Source organism: Rhagoletis zephyria, unplaced genomic scaffold (genome assembly GCF_001687245.7).
Source record: "Rhagoletis zephyria isolate East Lansing unplaced genomic scaffold, Rhagoletis_zephyria_1.1 Rzeph_scaffold_00493, whole genome shotgun sequence".
Lineage (NCBI taxonomy): Eukaryota > Metazoa > Arthropoda > Insecta > Diptera > Tephritidae > Rhagoletis > Rhagoletis zephyria.
In genome coordinates this window covers 72,236-83,318 of record NW_016157577.1, presented here as the reverse complement: position 1 = coordinate 83,318, position 11,083 = coordinate 72,236, and the positions used below count along the sequence as shown (strand labels likewise).

The window sequence follows — 11,083 nt, the reverse complement described above, 5'->3', positions numbered from 1 at the left end:
AACATTTCACTTACATTTTGGAATTGTATTAGCGTGTAAAATGTTGCCACGCAACTTTTCTTAAAATTAAATTACAATTTTAAAATTTTTTAATAAACAGTGCCTTGCAAAGTGGTTAACGAAAACTTTTCCAAAACATTTAATTCAAAATTTTGATATTATCAGTCAAAAATTTTTTTTTCTTCTGTGCTTCGCCGAGTGAGTGCTGGAAACTTTTTTTAAAAATCGAAATCACCGATACATGTTTTTCTTATAAACCAGACCGTGCTATCAGATTGCTACGTTTACAACTTTTTTTATTTAAACAAAAATTAATGCCGATTGAATGCCAATTGTGAAAATTTTACTGTGCCTATAGTTGCGTACAAAATCAACATCTGTTTGCCATAATTTAAAGAAATCAAAATTTTTTTTTGTTAATATTTATGCCGGGTTTGTCAAATGCCAGATTTTGATACTGCATTTAAAGATTTGCGTACTGATTTTGCAAAAGTTACAAAACGTGTGTTACAAAGTCGTCCTATCTCAACAAAAGAGGGCAAGCTAGAGGAATATAAAGAATCTTTAATAAAAAGTTATAACTACATTTTAATACTAGTAAATTCGCACTTCAATCAAAGGGTTAAGCCAAAGTCATTAATGAGAGAAAAGCTACTTAAGTGTTTTTATAAAATTGGTTGCAAAATAAAAGTACCAGAAGATTTCGACGAATTAATTACAGAAAACGTTTTGTATTCGGACGCAGATTCCGACGAAGAATTTGCTGACGTACGTTCAACTGGCACCCTTGAAGTTTATAGTATTAAAAAAGAGTCGTTCCTTGTCTTTTCTGGAAGATTTTTTGGGATTCGACGACCCTCCTTACGTAACCACTAGCTCACCAAATATTAACTTCTTTCAAAATACCATCGCAAAAATAGCAACACCTGAGCAAAAGAAATCATTTATAAGTGTATGCGCCTCGATTATAAGGGAAAATTATAGTGGTGACCCGCTATCACTTGCCTCTTTTATTGATAAAATTACCCTTATTGAAGAATTGTCAGACGAAAGCCTCACTACAACATTTATTGCATTTTTGAAATCCAAACTTGAAGGTAAAGCTCGCGAGTCCCTACCAACGCAAATAAGCTCAGTTAGTCAAATTAAAGAAGCGCTGTCAAACAAAATAAAACCAGACAACTCGAAAGTTGTCGCTGGTAAAATTTCAGCTTTGAAAGTGCATAACAACAATTATTCAGATTTTGCGAAACAGGTAGAGGAGCTCGCAGATTCCCTGGAGCGTTCGCTTATTATTGAAGGAATGACACAAGCGAAAGCTCACGAGATGGCAGTTGAGCAAACAATAAATGTTTGTAGGCTCAACAGCCGTTCAGATATGGTAAAGTCAATACTAGCGTCATCAACCTTCGGCGACTCGAAAGATGTTGTAGCGAGGACGATTGTGGAGCACGACAATATAATACAAGAGCGGCAGGTGTTGGCTTTTAGGTCACGTCCCAAACGGACAAATAATTTTCGAGGAGGTTATAGAGGCAGCAATAACTACAGATATCACAATAACAATTTTAGGTTTAACGGCAATTCAAATAGGCACAGCGGCAATACTAGCTATCGAAACAACAATCAGAATAGGAATAATAATTTCAGTAATAGACGAAATAACTACAATAATAGTAACAACAGTCAGGCTTCAAGCAGTAGAAATACACGAAATTCTGCCAATGTTCGGACTTTAGACGCCGAGGCCCCTCAGGCGCGAACACTGGGGGAGCTAGACTTGAACAATTAACAACTTTTACAGAAGAAAAATCCATTTACTGCCTAAATCTCAACTATTCTGATTTCATTGAAATAAATTGTAGTGATTCTCACAAACAATGCACTTTTTTAGTAGACTCTCAAGCAGACATTTCCCTTATAAAATTTTCCAGCCTAACAAGCAAATCGGTAATAAACAGCAATAACATTATTAATATCACGGGCGTAACATCAGAAACGGTCTAAACCTTGGGCAAAATAAATACAAATTTGGTAGTATCAGACATCTTTATTCCGCACACTCTTCACGTTGTAAATGACAGCTCTAACATTCCTTCGGACGGCATACTCGGAAAAGACTTTTTAAAAATAAACAAATGCATAATCAATTATGCAAACGATAGCATAACCATCGGTTTGGGAACAGAAAGGATCAGCGTTTCAATTTTGCACGGTACTACTACCGACAACTTAGTAATTCCACCTAGATGCGAAGTTTTTCGGTTATTTAATTTGGGTAAATCCAAAAACGCAGTTTTTGTAGACGCTCAGGAAGTTTGTAGTAGTGTTTTTACAGCGAAATGTATCGTTGACACGAAAAACCCGATACTAAAACTAATAAACACTACTGACGAAGTAAAATACGTCAGAAATTTCAATATTCAAACCGAAGACATAACAAACTTCAGCGTTTATAAAATTAACGAAACCACATCTGATCCGAAACGCATCATAGAACTAAAATCGTTTTTAGAAAAACAAGTACCCAATTATGCTAAAAATAAATTGCTTGAGCAAAGAGCTCAAAATATTCCGACGTATTTGCCTTAAAATCCGACCTTATGACTCTGAACAACTTTTACGAACAAAAATTGAGACTGACAGACAAAACACCAGTTTACATAAAAAACTACAGATTGTCATATTCACAACGCGAAGAGATAAACAAACAAGTCGATAATTTATTGAAAAACAATTTAATAGAGGAAAGCTTCTCCAACTATAACAGTCCTCTAATTTTAGTACCGAAAAAAGATCCAACAGGTCAAAAATCGTACCGTATGTGCGTAGACTTTAGAGCAGTAAACAAATAACTAATTGCAGACAAATTTCCGTTAGCACGTATAGACGACATTTTAGATAACCTTGGAAGAGCAAAATATTTTTGAACTCTGGATCTTTATTCTGGTTTTCACCAAATTCCGTTACATAAAAATTCTAGAGATATTACATCTTTTAGCACTGATCGCGGAGCTTTCCGTTGGAAGGTTTTGCCTTTTGGCCTTAATGTAGCACCTAACTCGTTTTCAAGAATGATGTCTATAGCATTTTCCGGTATTTCACCTAATCAAGCTTTTATGTATGTCGACGATGTAATAGTTATTGGATGCAGTGATGCGCACCATTTTAAAAATCTAGAAAAAGTGTTCGAAACTTGCAGAAAGTTCAACTTGCGACTTAACCCAGATAAGTGTAATTTTCTACGATCTGAGGTAACTTTCTTAGGACACAAGTGCTCATCTAGAGGTCTACTGCCAGATGATACAAAAATAGAAGCCATTAAAAAGAACACAAAGCCATGCGATAAAGATGCAGTGCGTAGNATGACTCTGAACAACTTTTACGAACAAAAATTGAGACTGACAGACAAAACACCAGTTTACATAAAAAACTACAGATTGTCATATTCACAACGCGAAGAGATAAACAAACAAGTCGATAATTTATTGAAAAACAATTTAATAGAGGAAAGCTTCTCCAACTATAACAGTCCTCTAATTTTAGTACCGAAAAAAGATCCAACAGGTCAAAAATCGTACCGTATGTGCGTAGACTTTAGAGCAGTAAACAAATAACTAATTGCAGACAAATTTCCGTTAGCACGTATAGACGACATTTTAGATAACCTTGGAAGAGCAAAATATTTTTGAACTCTGGATCTTTATTCTGGTTTTCACCAAATTCCGTTACATAAAAATTCTAGAGATATTACATCTTTTAGCACTGATCGCGGAGCTTTCCGTTGGAAGGTTTTGCCTTTTGGCCTTAATGTAGCACCTAACTCGTTTTCAAGAATGATGTCTATAGCATTTTCCGGTATTTCACCTAATCAAGCTTTTATGTATGTCGACGATGTAATAGTTATTGGATGCAGTGATGCGCACCATTTTAAAAATCTAGAAAAAGTGTTCGAAACTTGCAGAAAGTTCAACTTGCGACTTAACCCAGATAAGTGTAATTTTCTACGATCTGAGGTAACTTTCTTAGGACACAAGTGCTCATCTAGAGGTCTACTGCCAGATGATACAAAAATAGAAGCCATTAAAAAGAACACAAAGCCATGCGATAAAGATGCAGTGCGTAGATTCGTGGCGTTTGCAAACTATTATAGATGGTTTATACCTGACTTTGCTTCTCTGGCAGCACCCTTAAATCGTTTGAGCATAAAAAATTTAGAATTTAAATGGGATAACTCCTGTGAGCAAGCTTTTGAAAAACTTAAATCCTCTTTAATGTCTTCTAAACTTTTACAGTATCCTGACTTTAGCAAAGAATTCATAATTACAGTCGACGCATCTAAAACCGGATGCGGTGCAATTTTAAGCCAAAAACCACAACGGCAATGACTTACCTATTTGTTTTGCTTATAAGGCTTTCAATAAAGTAGAACAAAAAAAGGCAATTATCGAACTCGAACTTCTAGCAATATATTTCGCAATCAAGCAATTTCGACCATACGTTTATGGCACACACTTTACTGTAAAATCTGATTACCGACCATTAGTTTACCTTTTTAATATGAAAGACCCTTCGTCAAAACTCTCGCGAATAAGACTGGAACTTTCGGAATACAATTTTACAACACAATATATAAAAGGCAAAACAAACGTTGGGGCGGATGCACTATCACGAATCACAATTGACGAACTTAAAGACACAACAAAACATATTTTAGCAGTAAAAACTAGATCGATGACAAAACAAAACGTAGAAATGCAACCACAGCACAAAGAAAATCACACAAATACTCCACAGTACAAGTTTACGACAAATTTTCTTACAATTTTTCAAAAAAAATTCCACGGATAAAAACCCAAATTCTTCTTCTTCTTATTTGGCGCTGTAACCGCCTAAGCGATTTTGGCCGAGTCCAAAACAGCAGGCCAGACATATCTCTTCTGTGCTAACTGACGCCAATTGAAAATGCCAAGTGAAGCCAAGTCCTTCTCCACCTGGTCTTTCCAACGCAGAGAAGGCCTTCCTCTTCCTCTGTTCCCAGCATCGCGGCCCGCGTTGAATATTTTCAGAGCAGGAGCGTTTCTGTCCATCCGAACGACATGGCCAAGCCAGCGGAGCCGCTGAATTTTAATTCGCTGCACTATGTCTATATCGTTGTAAAGCTCATACAGCTCATCGTTAAATCGTCTGCGATATTCGCCATCACCAACGCGTAAAGGTCCGTAAATCTTTCGCAGAATCTTTCTCTCGAAAACTCCCCGCCACGTTAAAACCCCGCCCAATGAAAAATTCCAACAAGCTCTTTGCTCAAGCAATTTATTTTTAGCATAATTGGGTACTTGTTTTTCTAAAAACGATTTTAGTTCTATGATGCGTTTCGGATCAGATGTGGTTTCGTTAATTTTATAAACGCTGAAGTTTGTTATGTCTTCGGTTTGAATATTGAAATTTCTGACGTATTTTACTTCGTCAGTAGTGTTTATTAGTTTTAGTGTCGGGTTTTTCGTGTCAACGATACATTTCGCTGTAAAAACACTACTACAAACTTCCTGAGCGTCTACAAAAACTGCGTTTTTGGATTTACCCAAATTAAATAACCGAAAAACTTCGCATCTAGGTGGAATTACTAAGTTGTCGGTAGTAGTACCGTGCAAAATTGAAACGCTGATCCTTTCTGTTCCCAAACCGATGGTTATGCTATCGTTTGCATAATTGATTATGCATTTGTTTATTTTTAAAAAGTCTTTTCCGAGTATGCCGTCCGAAGGAATGTTAGAGCTGTCATTTACAACGTGAAGAGTGTGCGGAATAAAGATGTCTGATACTACCAAATTTGTATTTATTTTGCCCAAGGTTTGGACCGTTTCTGATGTTACGCCCGTGATATTAATAATGTTATTGCTGTTTATTACCGATTTGCTTGTTAGGCTGGAAAATTTTATAAGGGAAATGTCTGCTTGAGAGTCTACTAAAAAAGTGCATTGTTTGTGAGAATCACTACAATTTATTTCAATGAAATCAGAATAGTTGAGATTTAGGCAGTAAATGGATTTTTCTTCTGTAAAAGTTGTTAATTGTTCAAGTCTAGCTCCCCCAGTGTTCGCGCCTGAGGGGCCTCGGCGTCTAAAGTCCGAACATTGGCAGAATTTCGTGTATTTCTACTGCTTGAAGCCTGACTGTTGTTACTATTATTGTAGTTATTTCGTCTATTACTGAAATTATTATTCCTATTCTGATTGTTGTTTCGATAGCTAGTATTGCCGCTGTGCCTATTTGAATTGCCGTTAAACCTAAAATTGTTATTGTGATATCTGTAGTTATTGCTGCCTCTATAACCTCCTCGAAAATTATTTGTCCGTTTGGGACGTGACCTAAAAGCCAACACCTGCCGCTCTTGTATTATATTGTCGTGCTCCACAATCGTCCTCGCTACAACATCTTTCGAGTCGCCGAAGGTTGATGACGCTAGTATTGACTTTACCATATCTGAACGGCTGTTGAGCCTACAAACATTTATTGTTTGCTCAACTGCCATCTCGTGAGCTTTCGCTTGTGTCATTCCTTCAATAATAAGCGAACGCTCCAGGGAATCGGCGAGCTCCTCTACCTGTTTCGCAAAATCTGAATAATTGTTGTTATGCACTTTCAAAGCTGAAATTTTACCAGCGACAACTTTCGAGTTGTCTGGTTTTATTTTGTTTGACAGCGCTTCTTTAATTTGACTAACTGAGCTTATTTGCGTTGGTAGGGACTCGCGAGCTTTACCTTCAAGTTTGGATTTCAAAAATGCAATAAATGTTGTAGTGAGGCTTTCGTCTGACAATTCTTCAATAAGGGTAATTTTATCAATAAAAGAGGCAAGTGATAGCGGGTCACCACTATAATTTTCCCTTATAATCGAGGCGCATACACTTATAAATGATTTCTTTTGCTCAGGTGTTGCTATTTTTGCGATGGTATTTTGAAAGAAGTTAATATTTGGTGAGCTAGTGGTTACGTAAGGAGGGTCGTCGAATCCCAAAAAATCTTCCAGAAAAGACAAGGAACGACTCTTTTTTAATACTATAAACTTCAAGGGTGCCAGTTGAACGTACGTCAGCAAATTCTTCGTCGGAATCTGCGTCCGAATACAAAACGTTTTCTGTAATTAATTCGTCGAAATCTTCTGGTACTTTTATTTTGCAACCAATTTTATAAAAACACTTAAGTAGCTTTTCTCTCATTAATGACTTTGGCTTAACCCTTTGATTGAAGTGCGAATTTACTAGTATTAAAATGTAGTTATAACTTTTTATTAAAGATTCTTTATATTCCTCTAGCTTGCCCTCTTTTGTTGAGATAGGACGACTTTGTAACACACGTTTTGTAACTTTTGCAAAATCAGTACGCAAATCTTTAAATGCAGTATCAAAATCTGGCATTTGACAAACCCGGCATAAATATTAACAAAAAAAAATTTTGATTTCTTTAAATTATGGCAAACAGATGTTGATTTTGTACGCAACTATAGGCACAGTAAAATTTTCACAATTGGCATTCAATCGGCATTAATTTTTGTTTAAATAAAAAAAGTTGTAAACGTAGCAATCTGATAGCACGGTCTGGTTTATAAGAAAAACATGTATCGGTGATTTCGATTTTTAAAAAAAGTTTCCAGCACTCACTCGGCGAAGCACAGAAGAAAAAAAAATTTTTGACTGATAATATCAAAATTTTGAATTAAATGTTTTGGAAAAGTTTTCGTTAACCACTTTGCAAGGCACTGTTTATTAAAAAATTTTAAAATTGTAATTTAATTTTAAGAAAAGTTGCGTGGCAACATTTTACACGCTAATACAATTCCAAAATGTAAGTGAAATGTTTTTTGTATTAAAAAATGTATGTAGGTCCGAAAAAGTTTAAGTTATAGAACAATTGAAAAAAAAGGAAAGTTGGTTTGGTACCAATGATTTGCACGCGACTGTAGTTCAGAAATTCCATTAGAAACAGTAAAACAAGTATGTACATTAGACTGCATCACCAAAAAAGTTGCGGTTTTTCCACCGGGATTACAAAATTTATTATATTTTAAGACGTCCACCAAAATATTTCGGAAAAATATTAAGAGTTAAGCGAGCTGGACCGATTTGAAAATACCTCCAAAAATGAAGTTTTTTATGAATAAAAATAGTTTCTTAAAGAACTTTTTGAAAAAAGTCCCCTCAGATCACAAACTAGATTAAGCTTAAAAAATCTGCATAAAAATATTTAAAAATCTTTTCAACGGAATCGTAAGAATGAGATTTTTGATGGTGTTTTTTTACTTTTTTCAAAGATTGGTTTACGAAAAACTTGAATAACTGGGCCAAAAATGTTCCGATTTAGACTTATGGGATCTCAGTAGAAAGGTATTTCCACACTGTTTGTATTTCGGGCCAAAAAACGTCATTCGTTTCCCATCTTGTTTTTTCGAATACCAACACATCTTTATTCAACTTTGAATGACGTTCGTTCATCCTACCTTTCTCTTCCATCCTTTGAATGAGTTTATTAGCAATGAAATAAAAAGGGTGAGAAAATACATTTCCAATGACACCTCTTAAGTCTAAATCGGAAGAGCTTAGGTTCAGTTATTCAAGTTTTCCCTATACCAATCTTTGAAAAAAGTTAAAAAACAACATCAAAAATCTCATCATTACGATTCCGTTCAATTTTTTTTTAAATTTTGATTAAATATTTTTATGCAAATATTTTAAGCTTAAACCGTTTTACCATTGAGGGGATTTTTTCAAAAAAAATCTTTAAGAAACTATTTTTATTCATAAAAAACTCGATTTTTGGAGGTATTTTCAAATCGGTCCAGCTCACTTAAATCTTAATATTTTTCCGAAATATTTTGGTGGACGTCTTAAAATAGAATAGATTTTATAATTCCAATGGAAAAATAGTACCGATTTTTTTTGTATGGGGAGTGATGCAGTCTAATGTACATATGTGTATGATAAAGTATATATATATTGAACATTTTAATTTTGTAACTGTATGAGTGTAATTATATACATAAGTATAAGAATAAATTTTTTTTTTGTTGTATCCAAATATTAGGATTTAGTATACAATTGTATGTAATTTAAAAATAGACATAGTAAAGTGTTAAGTACATATGTATGTATGTTCATACCATCAGGTCCCACGAACTCACCTTCCTGCGTACCGTTGCTCGTATTAGTTGCCATGTAGAGCTGTCTTGCCAAGTAAAGATGTGTTGTCCTGGTTTTAGCTGTTGTTGTTTGTTACCACGCTGCTATCGCACCCTGCGCAGCGATATGAATGAGTTGCTAGTTGGCGTGGAGTTACTGTACAATGCCAACGGTATACGTATGTATATTTTGTAACGGAGTTGCGGTTTTTGGCATTTTTAGTGGCGTGGTTTTTATGCGCCGTTAGGAAACGGGTGTATATTTTTCGTCGAAGTGGTACAGTCACGCATTACAATGTATGTTCTTTTGCAGTTTTTTTTTCTCTCGGCTTTTACGCCCACGTTAGCTTTCATACAGTTTTAAACGTTTTCACCTTTTTTTTTCTTTTTTTTTGCTGTACCATTGTTACTGTTTTTTTTTCACCCAGAAATACCACTTTCGCCACTAGGAACTTCACTCGCTGGTTTTCGCATTTTTTTTTTTAATTTGGTACTACCGCGCGTTTTTTTTAACAGTTAAATTTGGTTTTTTTTTAAGCCATTGATGTTTGTATAGTTCACAAAATTATAAAATTTTGGTACCACCGCTTTTTTTGTAGCTTTATGTTATTTTTTTTGTGGTTTTTTGAAAGTTTTTTAATATTTTAATTCTTTGTTTTAACTTGACCCTCACCGCATGTTTCCTTTCTTTTTAGTGTGAGTTCATTTTCGTTTGTGTATCGTCACATAATTCTGTGAGTTTAAGAAATTTTTTTGTATTGCTTTTAACGTTTTTATAATTTTTTTTTTTTTGCTTTTTTTTCGTATTTATTTCACCACCACCATTTCGTTGATTAAATAGTTCGATTTTATTTTAAATTTTGCATTGCCGCTGGTTTAAATGTAGTTCAAACAATTTTTTTTTGTGTAAAAAAGATTAGTTTTCGCTTTTATATTAACAAGGCCTTGGCCTTTCTTTTGGTCGCCATGTCGAGGTTCCCCTGTTGCTCCTCCGGCTCTGTTGCCGGCCAACGCCCGCTCTTGCTGGGAGCCCTAGCGCTCCCTCGACGCTGTCGTATTAGGCAGTGCTGCTGCAATTGCTGGCCCTGGTGCTCCGCCGGCTCTGTTGCCGGCCAACGCTGGTAGCCAGCAGTTGCCCAAAAATATAAGTTTAAATGAAACTCAACTAGTCGGGTTGAAGTAACGCGCAATAATGCCGCTAATTTTTTTTTCACTAAAAAACTTAAAGTTAGCTGCTTTCGCCGATACAACAGGGTTGAATCAATATCGAAAATTTATATTTGTAATCTATTACCTTAGGTGAATTCATATAAGGTGATTTGTAGGGTTGCAACATGTATGCTTGATCGCATTACACATCTATATAAATTTTGAACGTCAGATTATCTTCTCTCGGATAAATAGCCGAGTTTGTGTTGTTGCTTTGCGTGTATTTCGTCATTTAAGCGAGTGTTCTTTTGTAGCTCGGTTGCAAAAGAATGCACCTGCTATAAATGTAGCAAAGCTATTTATGGAAAATTCTAGATATCAACCTAGTCTAGATATCAACCTCGTTGTAGGCATAGTATGAGGGAGAAGAAGACTCTAGATGTCGCCCCGCCAGAAGAAGTTAAATATTGCGCCTAAATATATGCACTATTTATATACGTCACATCCGAAATGGACGACACGCCATTTCTTTAAATGAAATAAACTGCTGCTATATGTGTGTATGTACATATGTATGTTTATACTAAATGTAAGCAAACAAAATTGTGCTTGCATAGTCTTCTTTCTCTTTCACTGTAAGTTGAATTATTTTAATATCTATTGCAAAATTTTGTACAGACAAGACTAAAAAGTAGAAAATAAAAAAAATATAAATAAATATTTTAATATACAACGCTTTTATAAATGGACTATAAA

General features: G+C 35.1%; 2 protein-coding genes across 2 annotated transcripts in view; one reads left to right on the top strand and one right to left on the bottom strand.

The window, feature by feature from the left end:
• Positions 1 to 6,070: 6,070 nt before the first annotated feature.
• On the bottom strand, positions 6,071 to 9,215 carry LOC108359951 (putative uncharacterized protein DDB_G0278921). Its single transcript, XM_017612039.1, has 2 exons — positions 9,182 to 9,215; positions 6,071 to 7,026 (listed from the first exon to the last, which is right to left on the bottom strand). Exons 1-2 carry the CDS (start codon positions 9,213 to 9,215, stop codon positions 6,071 to 6,073), a joined length of 990 nt encoding a protein of 329 aa, XP_017467528.1.
• Positions 9,216 to 9,239: 24 nt separating this feature from the next.
• Positions 9,240 to 11,083, top strand: part of LOC108359949 (junctophilin-3-like) — a 40,940-nt gene continuing 39,096 nt past the window's right edge. The window contains exon 1 of the mRNA XM_017612038.1: positions 9,240 to 9,357. Coding sequence (XP_017467527.1) covers positions 9,240 to 9,357 — 118 coding nt within the window. The remainder of the gene's footprint in view (positions 9,358 to 11,083) is intronic.